This window comes from Canis lupus, chromosome 5 (assembly GCF_048164855.1).
Source record: "Canis lupus baileyi chromosome 5, mCanLup2.hap1, whole genome shotgun sequence".
In the NCBI taxonomy this organism is placed as follows: Eukaryota; Metazoa; Chordata; class Mammalia; order Carnivora; family Canidae; genus Canis; species Canis lupus.
The window spans coordinates 60,103,711-60,121,778 of NC_132842.1; the positions used below are offsets into that span (position 1 = coordinate 60,103,711).

At 48.4% G+C, this 18,068-nt stretch overlaps 1 protein-coding gene and 1 long non-coding RNA gene across 4 annotated transcripts in view; one reads left to right on the top strand and one right to left on the bottom strand.

Annotated features, from left to right (window-relative positions):
* Nucleotides 1–14,382, top strand: part of LOC140633856 (uncharacterized) — a 16,850-nt gene extending 2,468 nt beyond the window's left edge. The window contains exon 2 of the long non-coding RNA XR_012031431.1: nt 14,151–14,382. This is a non-coding gene — a long non-coding RNA (uncharacterized lncRNA). The remainder of the gene's footprint in view (nt 1–14,150) is intronic.
* SLC12A3 (solute carrier family 12 member 3) overlaps nt 11,560–18,068 on the bottom strand; it is a 35,600-nt gene continuing 29,091 nt past the window's right edge. For all 3 annotated transcript variants that reach the window (XM_072827008.1, XM_072827009.1, XM_072827007.1), the window contains 2 exons: nt 16,982–17,049; nt 11,560–11,981 (listed from right to left, as the gene is read on the bottom strand). In XM_072827008.1, the coding sequence (XP_072683109.1) occupies nt 11,840–11,981; nt 16,982–17,049 (210 nt within the window). In that variant the 3' untranslated portion in view covers nt 11,560–11,839. The remainder of the gene's footprint in view (nt 11,982–16,981; nt 17,050–18,068) is intronic.

Below are 18,068 nucleotides of genomic sequence, written 5' to 3' on the forward strand. Positions count from 1 at the left end.
CCAGACAGGAGATAATGACGTTACTGGGAAATTAAATATGGCACATGGCATGGTTTCCTCTAGCCTGCAGTGACAAGCATCAGATGCACGTCCACTTCCACTCAGTAAAAAAGTAAAGTGGTGTGTTCTTTTCCTTAGGAAAAAGGTAATCTAATTTCTAATTTTTAAAAAAGATATCTCCCAAGAAGAGAGCTCCTTTGTAAGGACTTTGGTGATTCTGCCCATAGCATATTTAGAAAAACATTATATTCAAGTCCACAAACATGTCAGGAATAGAAAGATGAACATGGAGTGACCCTATTCTCAGTAACCTTACAAATATAAGGGGTGGGTGATAAGACAGTACCAGAATACATGAATAAAGGACATTTCTGAAGGATGCATGAGTACACTGAGGGATTCTATAGCAGCAGGAAGAGAAGAAGGGGAGTCAAAGATAACTTGGAAAAGGTGAAATCTGAGCCGAACTTCGAACTTCCAAGGATGTGTAGGATTTGAATTACAATAATAATGTCAGCAATTACTGATTAAGCCCAATAGGATGACTGTATACAGAATTTGTATGGGCAAGTATAACTCAGTGGTTAAATGTATGGTCTCAGAGCCAGACTGCCTGTTTTCAAGCCTAGCTTTTGCCACTTATAAGCTATGTGACCTTTGGCAAGTTACTTAACTTCTCTGTACCTAATTTTCCTCTTCTGCAAAATTAGAAGAATAATAGTATCTATCTCATAGGGTTGTTGTGAGGCTTACATGATAGAACATTGCTGAAGGTCTTGGGACAGATCCAGATAGTAAATGTTCAATAAATGTTAGCCATTAGTATTTAGTAAACTGAAACCAGTCCAGGCCAGTGGCCCCTGAACCTGGCTGTAAAATGAAATCACCCAAGGCACTCCATTTTTAAAGATCCTTGGGCTCCTGGGTCGGTTAAGAGTCTGACTCTGGATTTTGGCTCAGGTCAGGATCTTAGGGTTGTGAGATTGAGCCCTGCATCGGGTTCGGTGCTGGGCATGGAGCCTGGGCTTAAGATTCTATCTCTCTCTCTCTACTCCTCACTCTACCCCCCCCCCAAAAAAAAAGTGAAGATCCCTATAACCCTGAGTATTGGCAAAGATATGGGGCAACTGGAACTCTCATGTGTGGCTGATGGGAGTGTAAAAATGGTACAATCCTTTTGGAAATCGGTCTGGCAGTTTCTCATAAAGTGAAACACCTACCTACAACCTAGCCATTAGCATCACCAGTATTTACCCAAAGGAAATGAAAGATTTGCACAAGAATGTTCATGGCAGCTTTATTCATAATAGCTCTCAACACTGGGAACAGTCCAGGCGTCCATCACCAGGAGACTGGATGAGCAAACTATAGAACATCCATATAATGGAATACTACTCAGTAAAAACAAAAATGAAAAAAGAACCAACTACTGATACATGCAGCAGCATGAATGAATCTCAAAACCATGCTGAGTGAAAGAAACAGAGTACTGTATTTTAAGATTCCATTCACATGAAACTCTAGGATAAGCAAAGTTAATCTATGGTGAGAGAAAAGAGCTTCATGGTAGCCGGGGGATGGGGGCAGAATCAGCAGGAATTGACTTGATTTGGAAGGGGCACAGCAGTGGTGTGCTAAAGTCAGCTGGTACTGACTGGCTCACAAGGACCAACTGGGAGCCTCTTCAGTAACCACTCTTTCAGTGACATCATATCGATGGCTTGAAACTGGCCATGCCGGGAATACTTCCACCACAGAGACCAGTAAATGCTCCAAAGCAGAGCTTTGTTTATCCCAGAGCATCAGTTGTTAAACTTTTACCAACACACCACTGGGCATGAAGAAATCTTCTGGGGTATTGAAATGTTCTAGCTTGGTAGGGTGTGGGTTATGCAGGTATAGACATTTGTCAAAACAGATCAAGCTGTTCACTTAGGATTTATGCCTTTCCCTGTGTGCACGTTATGCCTCCACTGAACACGTAAATGAGCAAACAAAAAACCCAGGATGGGTGTCTGGGTCCCATTTTAGGCCTGTCAAATGGGGCCTGATGCATCCAAGTTGGTACTCGTTCAAAGGCCAGGTTTGGAAACCAGTAGTCAAGTTTGACAGTAAGTACAGGGCTTATTTAAAAAAAAAAAAAAAAAAGTGATGAGGGGCACTTGGGTGGCTCAGTCTGTTGAGTACCTGCTTTTGGCTCAGTTCATGATCTTGGGGTCTTGGGATCAAGCCCCGAATTGAGCTCCCAGCTTAGCAGGGTGTCTGCTTCTCCCCTTCCCTTTCCCTCTGCTCTCCTCCCCTGCTCATGCACTCGCTCGCTCTCTCTCTCTCCTCTCTCTCTCTCAAATAAATAACATATTTTAAAAAATAAAATAAGGGGTGCTTGGGTGGTTCATTTGGTGAAGTGTCTTTCTTTGGCTTGGGTCATGATCCCAGGATCCTAGGACTGAGCTCCACATTGGGCTCTGGCTCAGTGGAGAGCCTGCTTCTCTCTCTTCTTCTGCCTGCCACTCCCCCTGCTTGTATTATTTCTGTCAAATAAATAAATAAAATATTTAAAACTAAAAATTGTAATGATAAACCTCAGCAAGAGGTTAAGACTGGAAAGAATTCTTAGGACCACCTCAGGAAAGACTTTATATAGTCACACTTGAGAGTTGGAGTCTTTTTTTGTGGGCAGTGGGAGGTTTTTGAGCAGTAGTAGAAATATGATCACAATCAGTGTGGATCCATATCATCATGGAGGCTGCATTTGATGGGGAGAGACTTGGGGCCAGAAGACCAACTGGTTTATTCAAGGAGAAATTCAGATTGGCACTAGGATAGACCAAAAAGGGAAAGATGGGAAAAATGGAAAATAAGACATTGCAGAAATAAAGCAGGGGGGAATGAAGGTTGGTTCATGAGTGGAGCTGATGGTGAACACTGTGGCGTACTTACAACATGCCACACACACAGCTTCGAGAACCTTGTGTGATGTATTCACTTACTCCTCACAGCGACCTTATGACGTAGGATGCTATCATTATTTCCATCTTACAGCTGAGGAAACTGAGGCATGGAAAGTTTAAGGAATTTGCTCAAGGTCACAGAGTTGATAACTCTTTGAAATTCTTAGCTTTTAATGAACTGTACTGAGGTATAATTTACATACAGTAAAATACACGGATGTCAAGTGCACCATTCAAAGAGTTTTGGCAAGTGTATTTGCCTGTGTAACCCACACCCTAGCAAGATGTAGAACATTCCCATCACTCCAGAAAGTTCCCTAGTGCCCTTTCCCAGTCAACCGCTCCCCCGTCCCCCACAATCCTGGTCCCTGGCATCACTGATCGGCTTTCTGCCACTCCAGGTTTGTTGCACCTGTTCCAAAGTCCATACAAACGGAATCATAGGGATCCCTGGGTGGCGCAGCGGTTTGGCGCCTGCCTTTGGCCCAGGGCACGATCCTGGAGACTCAGGATCGAATCCCACGTCGGGCTCCCTGCGTGGAGCCTGCTTCTCCCTCTGCCTGTGTCTCTGCCTCTCTCTCCCTCTCTCTGTGTGACTATCATAAATAAATAAAAATTTATAAAAAAAAAAACGGAATCATACAATACAGATTTTGTGCCTTTCAAAGATAGAAACTCAAACCATTCAGAAAAAGAAATACAATGAGCTAAAGGGAAATCCATATTCTTTAATGAGATTTCTGGAAGTGTGAAAATGAAAGGACTATGGAGGTTTTTAAACTTGATTGTAGTAGCACTTCTGTGGTGCTATGTCTCTGCTGTGACCTAATTCATCTTTAAATTCTGAGAAGGGGAAATGGAAGAAGGAGCCAAGATCTGATTTACTTTACAGTCGGGCTGTGAAGGTCTGGAAGGGTCCTTTGCATATCTTGAACAGGCAAAAGGTCACTGATAGAGCACATGCTTTGCTTTAAACAAGCTGCTGGTTAGGCCCTATTGTACCTCGATACTTTGTTCTTGAATCTCTTATTTTATTGGGTTTTCAGAGCTCCCCTCCCCCAAGCTCCAGCCAGAAATCTTGCCTTTAATGATTATTTCTGAAGTCCCAATTTGGCCACACACACTCCACCTTCTGCCTTTGCCCAGGAAATGGACATCTTGTTTTATACTCATGAAATCCATCCCACAGCACCTCTGGTGCCCATGCTGAGCCAAGAGAGAAGCAACTGTCTTTCTTCACCAGAAACAGCCCCCAAGGCAAATCCTCCCCTATGATGTGGCCAGTGATAGGGAAGAGTCTTTGCTTGATCAAGAAAAGAGGTATCTCAGACTGTGGTTCTCAGCCTTTGAGGAGTGTGACACCCACTTCCTGTTATTCCCCAACCATGTGTCTGATCTCTTAAAAGTGCTCATTCCATAACTTTTTTATTCAAAGAAAATTGAAACAGAGCTGGTTTTTGAAAACCCCAAGTGTCTCTTGAATAAGAGACACCAAGGGGTATGGCCAGCCAAGATTGACAATTGGAGCCAACAATGGGCCTGATAGTTAATTGCATGATGGGTGCACTTCTAAACTTGGCCCTTACAAGGTTAAAAATGTACCCAAGCTTTATTTACTGGATAACTTAAACATACAGTTACTATATGCCCCAGCAATGCCACTGTTTTTTTTTTTTAAGATTTTTTTTTTTTTTTTTTTTTTTTTTTTTTTATTCATGAGAGACACAGAGCAAGAGAGAGAGAGGCAGAGACACAGGCAGAGGGAGAAGCAGGCCCCATGCAGGGAGCCCGATGTGGGACTCGATCCCGGATCTCCAGGATCACACCCCAGGCTGCAGGCGGCACTAAACTGCTGCGCCACCAGGGCTGCCCAGCAATGCCACTCTTAAGTATATATCCAAAGCAATTGAAAATAGGAGTTTAAACAAAAACTTGTCCATGAATATTCATAGCAGCACTATTCACAATAGCCAAAAGGTAGAAAAAACTCAAATGTCCATCAACTAATGAGTGGATAAACAAAATGGAATATTATTCTGCTATAAAAAGGCATGAAGTACAATGCCTGGTGCCACATGGATGAGCCTCGAAAACATTATGCTTAGTGAAAGAAGCCAGACACAAAGACCACATATTACATGATTCTATTTATATGGAATATCCAGAATAGTCAAATTCATAGAGTCAGAAAGCAGATTAGTGATTGCCAGGGGTCAGTGGGGAGGGATTGCTTAAGGGGCTCAGATTTCCTTTTCAAGATGGCGAAAATGTTTTGGAACTAGATGGTAGTGATGACCACACAACAATGTGAAGGTACTAGATGTCGCTGAAAGATACACTTTAACGCCAAGCCCTGCGCTGGGTGCTGGGGTGCAAAGATGAGTCAGACATGGTGGCCATCATGGCTGACGTGCACTCATTCAGCTCTCTCGGTGGTTAGAATATTGAAACATCCCACACCAGTTGGTAAACAGCCACCATCCTGAGTACCCTCCAGCTGCCCTGGCCCCTCCCCTGAGACTTCTAGATCTCACTACCATCTGATAACCCAAATGTTCACCCCAGTTACTACCTTCGTAGATGTCATAGTCAAATGGTGGACACTCTAGATTTTGCTCGAGAATGATTACCTCCTGCAGAATCTCAGACCTTGAAGTGCACACATACTGACCACAAACTACCCCGTTTTCTTCTCTGTCTCCCTCTCTCCCACTCCCACTGATCACCGTTTCTGTCCTCACACTACCAGCCCTGCAAAATCTCCTCAACTCTTGCTGTTCACTTCTGGCCTCTCTAACCACCTTGGAGCTCATGGTCAGCCATCTCCGTGTATTTTTATCATTCTCCTTGCCTCCCTCTTGACTTGGCCTTCCATTCTTTTTGTTGGCCAGCCCCATCGCTGGGGAATGTCTCACCTGTCTTCTGCATGTTTGTTTTCTGCCCTGGTGTTCAGGAGTCCTGCTGGGGAAAGTCACAAGGGCAGGCGTCCTAAGAGTTTTGCACCCTCAGGCTGGCAGATGTCAGCTCTGCCTTTCCTGCTGACAGGCAAAGTATCTCTCATATTTTGTTGATTCCCCGTTACTACCTCTTCGTCAATTAATTTCTTTCTTGCATCCTAAATCTTTCTGGTCTGACCTATAAATACTCCCAGTCTCTGTTACTCACCCTTACCTTTAATAGAGATATTTATTGCTCAATGAATATTCAAATGTTCCCCTCAGTTTCCCAGCACTCTTGCAGTTAGGTGGAACCATGAGATTGATTTGGCTAGTGGACTTCTAGTGGATGTGACATGTCACTTTTGGGCTGAAGCATTTGGAAGCCAGCACATGACATTCCAGCTCTCTTTTCTTTTCCTCAATTGAGTTGGAAGCTACTGGCTGAGGTGGTGTCCTCACTAGATGGGAGTAGTTTTGATCACGGGGTGTTGACATGGAGAAGAGAGGCACGGAAGAGTTGCCCAACCAGCCCAGAGATATTTGTAAAAGAGAAATCAAATTTTGCCACATGAATCACTAATATTTAGGGGGCAATTTGTTACTGCAGCATAGCCTAGCTTTGTACTGCCTGATACACACTCAAGATAATTATAATCAGAACACATAGAATCTGCTTCTCCCTCAAGTTTCCAACTCATTTTTCCCCCACTTTATTTTCCAAATGTTTCTCTCCATTGCTGGGTTTCTTGTATGTAAGTTCTGTATGCACATATGCTGCTTTCAAAATCTCCACAAATTATTCCTCAATCTCTGGTCCCTGGTTCAACACTATTCCAAAGTATTCTCTGCAAAGCTCCTAATGATGTCAATACCCCAAAATTCAACAGCATTCTTAGCAGCTTCAGCTCCTCTGCAGACGGCTGCTCTGAGAGTCCACTCTGCTTCTTCGTCCCTTTCTCTGGTGTCTTCTGAGAGCTTGATTACCCAGGTTCTCCTCCCCCACCCCATCAATGCTGGTTTTTAGGCTGCTTTGCTGGCGGCCCCTCCTTCCTGCCCCCTAAATATAGCCCATCTCAAGGTCTAGCCTGAAACCCTCTCCACTCACTGTACTTTCTCTCTTGATGAGCTCACTCAAACTTTGGCTTCAATGTTTCTGTTCATGAGTGTGACTCCCAAATCTATGTAAGGTCTCTGTTCTTAGAGAGCACCCAGCTCACAGTAGACACCTTTAGCTCTCTGAGCTCCAGGACCACAATTCTGCCCACTGGGATGACTTCGCACTTCCAAGTATCCTAAACCAGACCCACTTACTCTCTCTCCCTCCAGCAGGAAGCCTGTTACCTTGCCCTCCACATTACATGGTTTCTCCATCTTACAGCTGCCCAGGTTCATCTTTTTTGGGGCCCTATTTCCACCCACATATACATCTAGGAAATTCCTAGTTCTGGAATGTACAATTTCTTCACCCTCTCCTCCACCTCCTCCCTCTTTTCCATGCCCTCTGCTACTCTTAAGAGTGTTGGGCCTCACTAATTTAACTTTGTAGTCTACACAACTTCCTCCCTGGGTTGTGTAGACTTTTCTATTCCAGCCTCCTCCATCTCTTGTCCAGTCAAGCTTCCTAAAGCTCAGATCTGCCCCTTCACCTTCAGTGGCTCCCCAGTGCTTCTGAGTCAGTTATGAGCTCCCCAGCCTCAAAGTGGGGGCTTTCCACATTATGGCTTTCCTGATCTTAAGCTGGATCAGCCCTCATACTCCAGGAAAACTGGCTTATTTCTTGTTCTCCAAACAAGGGCTTTCCTTATTCAGATCCTTGCTCAAACTACTCCTGCCACCTGTCTGTAGAATCCTACCAATCATTCACACCTATTCAAAATACCATTTTCTCTGAGACTAGCCCAATTCCCTTGATCTTATGTGTTTGCTCCCTCTTTCACATCTTTAGAGCATTTTATTTGTAACTCTCTCATAAGCTGGGACAAAACCACATGTTCTCTCTTGACACCATCCTTCATCTGTATGACATTCTGCTATCTGTCCTTTAAGCCAGGTGGCTTGTCTCAAGACTCTACTCACATGATATTTTTAGAAACTGAATATATTTTAGCTCCATTTCAGGAAGTAGGGCTTATATGATGCTTGTTCTTTCAATCATAAGATTAACCTTCACTTCAAGGGGAGAATTACCAATGAAGCAGCGCCTGGGCTTTCCCACATCCCGCTTCTATGAACATTTCTGAATTTAGCAGCTTTTTTGGTGACTTCCTGTGCTAACCGTAGCTACAAGCCAAACCTGACTGCTTTGCATGTGATAGGGGGCCTCCCAGTCAGGTGGTTCTTCTGGAACATTCCAGCTAGTCTCAGCCCTGTAAAAGTCACCTCTCCCTCACCACACAAGAGAGGCCAGGCAGATGCATAAAAGAGAAATGTGGACTCTCCATGTGATAATGAGGCCCACTGTTTTCTGCCTGGGAGATAGAACTAAGCAAGCCTATTGGGTGAAAAATAGGCCATTACTGTGATTACTTCAAAGCCACAAGTCTGAGCAGGAATTGAAGGCAGATGTGAAATCTGGAGGCTGAAATGCTGAGGAGAAAATTGAGAGCTGACTAGACAGTGGCTCCCAGGGGACATAGGTGAGGTCCCCCTGCTGGGATGGCCAGTGTGGCTGTTGGCTGCTGCTGGGCCCTGTTCCATGCACCATGCAAGGGAAGACTATATGGGAAATACTTCGCACTGCTGAAACTCATGAAGGTGGAGGATTTTTAGCACCCAAAGGGAAAGAGAGAGAGAGATACACCGGGGATTGAAATCTGTTACCTTTTTGGTGCCCTATAGGATCAACAATGACTAGGAGAGCCTTCAAGAGCCCCCAGCAGGGCAGTAGGAAGTAGCAGCCAAGCGTGGGGCATGACTGCAGAATGTGTTCTCCATCCTACCCCCAGCACCCACCACTTTGATCAACCATGTGTGGGCCAAACCACAGTCATCAGCAGACCAGCTGACTGTTGACACCTGTTCTGGCCTAGCTCTCTCATTTCACAGACAGAGGCCCAGAGGGGTGAAGAGGTAGCTGAGGCTGCACAGCCAATTTTGAGGGGAGACAGAGATTCAGAGATTCACCTCGTCTCTTGGTGGCGAGGCTGTGACTCTCCACTTAACCCCTCCACCTCTCAGTTTGAGACAAACTTGAGAATACTCAGAGACTTTTATCAAAACAGAAGAAAATGAGTTCCCTGTGAGTCTGCAACACATGAAAGAGAAGCAAAGGGAATATAAGTGGCTCCTATGAATGTTCATGTGGAAATCTGGCAATATGACCTAAAGAACCAGTGAAAGCTCAGGGAAAAGTTCCAGCCAGGGTTGAGAAAACAGCACAGTTAATTTTTTCAAAACACTCAGCAGAGTTGAGAAACAGTATGTTCCAAAACAAATAAATTCTGTTGACTGAGTGAACATATTTTTTATTCATTGTTTTTGACCTTACTGTTAACTCAAGCCCCCCCCCCTTTTTTTTAAACAAAGCTATTATCATTGTTCAAAATGTAGTTTCCAAGAGAGCAAAAATTGGTGGGTTTTTTTGTTTGTTTGCTTTTAATGCCCTAAGCTGGAGCATTCTCTGACCTTGGATCAGGGTCTCATCAATCTATTTATAAACTATTTGTCAGGAAGCAGTTTTCGATGTGGCTCTAGAAAGGCAAGCCTTCCCTGAGTGAGGCTTCACCTATCTGGGGTTGGGGGTTGGTCCCAGGTCTATAGAATGGCTCAGAGGCAGGACACTTCTCTGGTCTCTCAAGAACAGAGGAGCCATCCCTAGTGAGCTCAGCCAGGCACTTGGTCACTCTCAACACGTTCTGATACGTGAAACAAACTATAACAAGCCTGGGGGCCCAGAGCCTTCGGTCTCTGCAGCGAGAGCGCTTGCAAGACACTAAAGTCCTTTGCGTCTGGACACTAGAAAAGAGATTTCTGCCTTTGTGACTAAGTGGGCACTGCAGTGGGCTTGGAGGGGGCCTACCAGACCCAAAGATGCCTCCTTCCTTCATCCACCCTGAAGAAAGCGGCTATTGCAAGAAGGCCCGGCCACTGGTATCCCTCTAGGAATCCACTTGTCTACTGCTGGGGTGCATCTAGAGCTGCAATGCCTTTTCAGTGAGCCTTGCCCACATCTCCTAATATACATTCTGCTCTTGTGTCCCAGCTTGGTTGGTGCAAAAACTCTGAGAGTATCCAAACATCCTTCTTCCCCAGGTTCCCTGCAATCCCCATCCTACACTCACCCCCACTGCAGCCTCCTCTGCTTCCATCTTTTGCTGGTAGTTCCTCCTCCCCTGTTCTTTTCTCCAGCCTGGGGTGGGCTGTGGGCATTTCTTATCCTTTGCCAATCTGGTCACCTTTATGCCCCTTCTCAGCTTCTCCATTCCTGACCCACCAGACCTGCATCCCTAACCATACCTCTATCCTCTGTCTCCACTCAAACTTGAAAGTGAACATCCTTCCATGAGACACCCTTAATCTTGCCCCTCCTTTGAAGCGCTTTTTAAAAAGATATTACTTATTTATTCATGAGACACACACACACACACACAGAGACAGAGACAGAGAGAGAGAGGCAGAGACATAGGCAGAGGGAAAAGCAGATTCCATGCAGGGAGCCCGATGTAGGACTAGATCCTGGGATCACGTCCTGAGCCAAAGGCAGATGCTCAACTGCTGAGCCACCCACGCATCCCTTCTTTGTAGCTCTTCCTCAGTGTGCCCACCAGCCATACCCTGTCCTCGCATATGCTATTCATCCCCTTTCCTTCTCTGGAGGACATGCTGGGGAAATGACAATGATCCCTAACATGGCCTTTCTACATATCGTGAGTCACCAGCCATTTGTGGATTGCAGCCAACATTATAAAGAAAAAAAGAGGGGCACCTAGGTGGGTCAGTGGTTGAGCATCTGCCTTTGGCTCAGGTCGTGATCCCAAGGTCCTGGGATTGAGTCCTGCATCGGGCTCCCCACAGGGAGCCTGCTTCTCCCTCTGCCTATGTCTCTGCCTCTCTCTGTGTCTCTCATGAATAAATAAATAAAAATCTTTAAAAAGAGAAAAAGAAACAGCAAATATCAGAGTGCATTGCCCACAGTAAAGTATTGTTTTGTGACACGTTTATCATTTCAGTGTATGTTTGTTTCAAGTCTCAACATAAAAGATATTTCTTACCATGGGTTGCGACCTAAATGAGTTTAAGAGTCCCTGGTCTACCAAAGAACCAACCCAAACGCTGAAGACACATTATGGAAAGTGAAGAGAGTGAGAAGTGGTTAAAGAAATTTGCATCATGGAGGCTCAAAGGGCTCTGTGATTCCTCCTTTGTAAGGGCTGCAGGGGGTCACCCATCCTCCTGACTGGCAGCCACATACACACTAAGCACTCTAACTTATATTTGCATGTAAATCAAAGACTGGGGGCACCTGAGTGACTCAGTTGGTTAAGCATCTGCCTTCTGCTCAGGTCATGATCCCAGAGTCCTGGGATCAAGCCCTGTGTTGGGCTCCCTGTTCAGTGGGGAGCTCTCTCCTTCTTCTCCCTCTGCGTCTCCCCCAGCTCATGCTCTCTCTGTCTCTCTCAAATAAACAAAATCTAAAAAAAAAAAAAAAAAAAAAAAAAAAAATCAAAGACTGGAATCTTAATTCGTTGTAATCAAGATCAAAAGAAAACTTAAAAGGAAAATGGAACCACCAGAGAATTTTCCACACAATTTCATCTACTACTTCTCTAGCCCATACAAACAAAGCCCAGAGGACAGGTCCACTGGGAGTGGGGTCCAGCCAAAGTTTGGAAATCTGTCAGCTTCTTCAGTCAGATCATCAGATGCTTAAGCACAACAGGACATGTATCTTGTCCCCACGGATGGGTGGATGTCCCAGGCACCCTCAGCTTTGGGTATCCTAGCCTGGAATTACTGGCAGTAAAAGGTGAGCACGTTTTCCTGGTTTCCTCGGATCAGGATGACCGGCGGTCTGAGGTCTTGGGACAGCGTCTCCAGCCAGGCCATGTACAGCGAGCTCGGGCACTTCCCCTTCCTCCCTATAGGCAAGGTACTGCAAGGCAGGAAGAAGCAGCAGTAAGACTTATCGGGAGCCCTTCCCCGCACAGCCCAGCTTTCGGATCAGGAATGCTTGTTTACTGACTCCTTCATTGCTCCTTCTTCCTAGCTACCCACTGAATGACCTCTTGCTCTCCTTAAAAGCACGACTCCAAATGTACCTTCAGCCACAAAGCTGGTGGCCAAACAAAGCCATGGCCTGCAAGACTCACACAATCTGGTCTCCACCAACACCCACAACCTCTCCTCCTTCTACCCTTGTCCTCGCTCACAACCCTACAGCCATAATGGCTTTCTTTCCATTCCTGAAAAAAAGAATGGCAAGCTTGCTCCTGCCCCAGGGCCTCTGCGTGTGATGCTGTCCCCACCCCGAAGGCAGTGCCTCCCACTCTCCACCTGGTTGGCTCCTTCAGATCACTCAGGCCTTGGCTCACCGGTGCCTCCTTCTCCTTCTCGGGTCAACCCCCGCGGAACAGGCTGGCGCCAGGTGTGGGCGGTCGGTGGTTCTGGTTCGCGGAGGGGCCTTCGGAGCAGGCCTGCTTGTCCCCCTCTATCAGAGCACCCTGTTTCATTGCCTCACAGCCCTTCCCACTCTCCAAACTCTTCATTTGTTTGTTGTCGGTCTCCCCCTGCAGACGGTATGTCCGTATGTCTGGGCCAGGTCTGTCTCGCTCGCTACCCTTTCCCTGGGCCTAGAGCACAGTCTGACGAGTGCGTGGTCTTGCCCCCTCAGGCCACCCGCTGACGGGCCTGTGGCCGCCACGATGTGATGTGTGTCCCTGCCCAGGCTCCTGCCATGTGTGGGGGCCCTGGGAGCAGCTCCCCCAGGGGCGGGCCTGGTCCACACTGCAGTGCCCTGCAGATCACGAGGTGCCCTGGGGCTGCCGTTCGGCCACATAATCTCGGCCATTTCAGGAGGTGACTTTCTCACCATCTTGCGATTCCAAAAATGCTTCAGGACGACCGACCGCAGCCGCCCTGCTCCTGACTGCGGGACAAGGACAGGATCTCACAGGCACCGGCACCTCCCTGGGGCTGCACTTTCCAGGCTGTTCTCCTACCGGGACACCCCTGGCCACTATTTCATCTGAAGCTCAGCACAACCGTGGGGAACGGGGTGGCGCCTGCGGGACTGGCCTTCTACCCCGCCTAGGGCCCTGGGGACAAAGGACAGCGCTGGGTGACTCTGGCCGCAGGGAAGCGTGGGAGAGGCCTGCCCCTCCTCGGCCACGTGGCTCTGGCAGGTGGCTCCCTGCCTTCAGCCTGTGTCTTCTCCTGCCTGGAGTGAGGACATACACACCTCCCTCCTAGGGTGTTGGTGAGCCCTAGAGAGGACAAAGCACACACAGGGCACGGCGCAGGGCCTGGCTCCTGGGAAGCACCTCCCCTCCGTAAGCTGTTGTCGCACTGACTGCTGTTTGGCAGCAGGACACAACAAGCTGGTGAGCGGCAGAGCTGGGACTCCACCCAAGGTCCTGGGATCCTCCCTCCCCGGCCACCTCTGCTCACAGCGACCCTCACCTCTGCTGAGCAGGCCAACAGGGGTCCCTGAACTCCTGTCCCTGCCTTAAAATTCCATCCTCGAAGCCTCCCCTGGGATCACCTCTACCCTCCTGTAGAAAGGAAGGACCTAGGGGCGCCTGGGTGGCTCAGTCGGTTCAGCATCTGACTCTTGATTTTAGCCCAGGTCCTGATCTCAGGGTTCTGGGATTGAGCCCCACATCAGGCTCTGGCACAGCATGGAGTCTGCTTGTCTGTCTTCCTCTGCTCCTCCTCCCCCTACTCTCTTTCTCTCTCAAATAAATAAAATCTTTTTTTTTTTTTTTTTTTTTAAGAGCAAGATCCCCACGACGGGGAAAGGCCACAGGAACGGGGGTATTTCATTAAGCTAGTGTCACCTTAATTAGAACATGTTTGTATCTGGTGACTCTCAAGGAGAAAGGGAAGTGGAAAGATGGAAACCAAACTTTCCTGATTTCACAGTGATGCTGAGGTTTCGGTTACGTTGACAAAGCTCTCTGGGAACTCCTGCCTCATTCTCAGGCATTGAATTCAGAAATTTCAAAGGCCGAGAGGGGGCCAGTGGCTGCATTCTCAGGGGCAGGGGACACCCATCCCTCATGCTGTGGCCTTGCAGGCTTCAGCATCATGTTCCCTTCCTCAGCTGAGCCTATCCGCCTGTCCACCTGTCTGCCTGTCCACCTGTTCACCCGTCCAAGGAAGAGACTCACTTTGTACTCCGCCCCTGTGGCAGTCAATGACATTCGACTCCTGCTCCCAGGATGTGTGCCCTGGCAGCTACTAATCTTCAGAAACAAAGCCGCTCCAGAACAGAGGAACATCTTGTTCAGATTCGCAACTCTTGGCCACAAAGGCAGCCTTGGACCTAACCTGGACCCAGAGCTTCAAAAACCCAATCCCCACTTCACGGCTGTAGGATCATCCCAGGCAAGTTGCCTGACTCCTCTGAGACTCAGTTTCCCTCTTTTTAAAGTGTGTGTGTTGTGGGTGAGGTGGGGGGGGGGTGTAAAACAGAACCAACACAGAGAGTTTTGAAAATTACTAAGGCCTGATGCCTCAAGTGTGGCTCAATCAATAAAATGTAATGCTGATTATTATTATTTCATTACTAATATTTGCCTTGAAGAGGGCATCTTTATAGAAAAAGAGAGGGGTGTAGACCCAAAAGTGAGACCAGAAATAGGTTGTTCATCTAGGCAAAGGTTGTTGGCTTGGTTTATTATCTTACAAGGCTGGTCTATCAGCTGCTCGGATTAAGCTGAACTCAAACACGGGCCATTAACCAGATAAACTGCTGATGGGTAGACAACAACCAACCAAGTTCTGCCCCAAACCTGCTCTAGAAAATGGTCTGAGTACACACCTCAAAATGCCGCAAAGTGTAATTTTATCTTTCCCTTCGAGGCTGGGGAGAATTTTTTTCCTTCCTCAGAATTTCTGGGGAATGCAATTTCCTCCACCTCAGACCCTGATCTGGAAAGAACTGAAGAATTTGTTAGATCCTGGTGCCAATGAAAGTGATCCTGACAACCTTTAGAAACACTGGGTGGGCATGTCTCTGGGTTGGAGACTGGCAATGCAAAGATGCAACTGCTGTGCCCTCCTGGTGAAGGTGGCCCGACAGCCAGGGCCCCTTCGGGCAGTAGCTGTAGTTGGTGTCATGACCATGGGGTGGGATGCCGTGTGCAGGCCTCTTTCTAGAGTGACTGGACTTGGGGCGCTTGGGTGGCTCATTTGGTGAAGTGTTTGCCTTTGGCTCAGGTCATAATCTAGGGCTTGTGGGACTGAGCCCCACATCAGGCTCCCTACTGAGCAAGGAGTCTGCTTTTCCCTTTCCTTCTGATTGCACACACACTCTCTCTCTTTCTTAAATAAATAAATAAATAAATAAATAAATAATCTTAAAAAAATAGTGACGGACTCATGATTATTTGTGTTGACTACTCTCCCAAAGGCTGGTAGGTGGGGACTGGCTTTCTGTCTGAAATCTGGGGGATAGGGGAGTGGGGTGGAAGAGGTCCAGCAGAGGTCCAGCAGATGCTCACCTCTCAGGATGAAATTTCTCATCTTATGGCTTGAGAGACTGATTTACTTTAGTGGCAAATAAACTTAAAATCACAGCATGTAAGAGTGAAGGAGAATCTTGGAAATAATTGGGCTGAACTCTTCTTCATAATCAGGGAGACTGAGATGTGGAGAAATAGGATTACTTGCCCAAGGCCACACAGTGAGCAAAGACAACGTGCAAACCTGCTTCTCTGGTACTCAAGAAGAGGCTATTTGGCACATTCCAGGTACCACACTCAAGGAAAGTTCTGGAGAGTCGTCCTCCCATCTCGCACTCTGACCCAGTCCACAACCTAGGCCAGCCTTGCCCTAGGAACATTCTCTGCTCACAGAGAAATGCAGCCCTTTCTCTTACTACAGTTCCCACATCAAGGGAACATGAGGTACTTTCTCTACAAAAAAGTAATCTCCCTCCGAGCCCCAGGGAGCACTGTTCCAGCAGAGCCAGCTTCATGGGGGTGCAGGCTGTGCAGTCACATGCCCCTGCCCCTTCCCCTGGACTTAGAAGGCTCCTGGGCTGGGTTCAATCCTCTGCTGCTGCCATCTTGCCATTCTTAGTAATTTTTTAACAAGAGGCCCCACATTTTCATTGTGCACTGGGGCCATAAATGGTGAGCTTGATCCTGGTTTCAGGGTAGGAGAAAACAGGTTCTGCAGGCTTCTTGGCTGTCCTGAGGAACTCCCAGGTGGCCAGCCCTCAGGAAATGTAAGCCAGGTCAGGAACACGCCTTGCCAACCACCCCCGACCCCCTGAGCTAGGCTGCTCTGGGAGAGGGGTCTCAGAGGGCTTGGCTGACCGTGGCCTCTGAGAATAGAGCCACCCCGAGGCCCTCTCCGCCACTGCCACCTTTCGCCTCACCTTGCACCTACCCAGCTTCGGCCCGTATCCCCCTGGAGTGGCTCAGAGCTTGACACAAGGAGCAGCGGTGGCGGAGGCCGGAGGGCCTGGCAGGCATGGAGCCTGGCACCACGGGCCTCTGCCTCTGCTGCCCAGGCTTGGCGCCAACATCAATCAGGGCTGGCCCGTGGCCAAAGAGGGCTGGGTGATTCCCAAATAACCAGGAATCAATTTTCTTCTGGAACGAGTGGGGTCCTCCCTGCCAAGCTGAGTTTGGCAGGAAAAGGTGGTGAACAGAGGAAAAACGGTGGTGAGGAGGGTCGGTGAGGCCTGGGTCGTGTGAGGTCCTCGACCTCTGCCAGCTGGCACTCAGGCGAGGGGTGTGGAGCCGAGCAGGCCCGGCCACCGGCCAAGAAGCCACCTGGGCTATCTCCTGGGGCTTTGGGCCCTTCGGCCTCACGGGGAAGGGCTTGGATTCTCGGCCGGGGAGCACTTCCCGAGCCCCTTCCCAGAGTGGACATCCTGGGCTGCTGTGATGGGCTCCCCCCGCCCTCCCAGGGGCTACTTACATGACCACCAGAGCAGCATCCCGGGAGGAATCCAGTAGAATCTCATTCAGCCTCACTTGCCGAAGGGACTGGAGAAATTGAGAAGCCATGTGGTCACTGCCCACAACGTCAGGAGGGGCCCCCGACAAGTCTGGGGGCTTCCTTTAACACTTCACACCAGATGCCTGAACTGTTCCCCTAAATGGTCACAAACTCTCCTTCCTCCGAGATGGAAGGGGACCCCCAGAGTAACTGAGTACCAAGTTCACCTCCTTGGGAGACCCTCCTTGGCTTTTCCTTATTTCCACGACTGGGGGGCATAGTTGGGAGAGAGAGCACCTGCCATGGTGTGGGGTGAGCTCACAGCCCTGATGGCTCACAGCAGAGGGAACCTGAGCAAGGCACGTGGCCTCCCTGAGCCTCACTGTTTTCACTGTAAAATGAGTACAATAACCTCCCCTCCAGGGGAATTTGGGCAGCATCGAGGGAGATAGCCCATGCAAAAGCCCATGGATGTCAAGGGCCTGGCACACGGAAGGCCCCCGATAAGGTCGACTCAGAGCAGAAGTGGGACATGCTTCCTGCCCCACCCCCACCCCCTGCAACAGGGCAGGCCACAGCCTTCTTTGGATGCTACACCTGAATCCAGTATTTTCCAAGGGGCTGTGAGCCCTCAGGGGCAGGGCCTCAGGGCTGACGGATCAGAGTTCCCCAAAGCTTTGTGTGAGGTTGGGCTGTGGGGGAGATTCCTTCCCACCCTAAGGCCTGTTTCCAGAGTGTTCAGAAATGATTGATGCTCGGAGTCTGATCGTGGGAGGTCCTCCCCTTTGAGAGAACAGAAAACTTTGGGGAAGCGAGTTCACTGAGATCACAGGCTCCAGAGCCTGTGCTGATGACATTCTAGGGGGAACAATTCTTCATGGTGGAAACTGCCCTGCAGGTTGTAGGATGTTTAATAGTGTCCCAGGGTCTCTACTCACTAAGTGACAGTAGCAATCCCACCTTCCAGTGGTGACAGCCAGAAATGTTCCCAAAGCTGCCAAATATCCTCTGGGGGTAAGGTGGGGTGAGGGGATCACTGACCTGGAGCACACAGGGAGTGGAACTG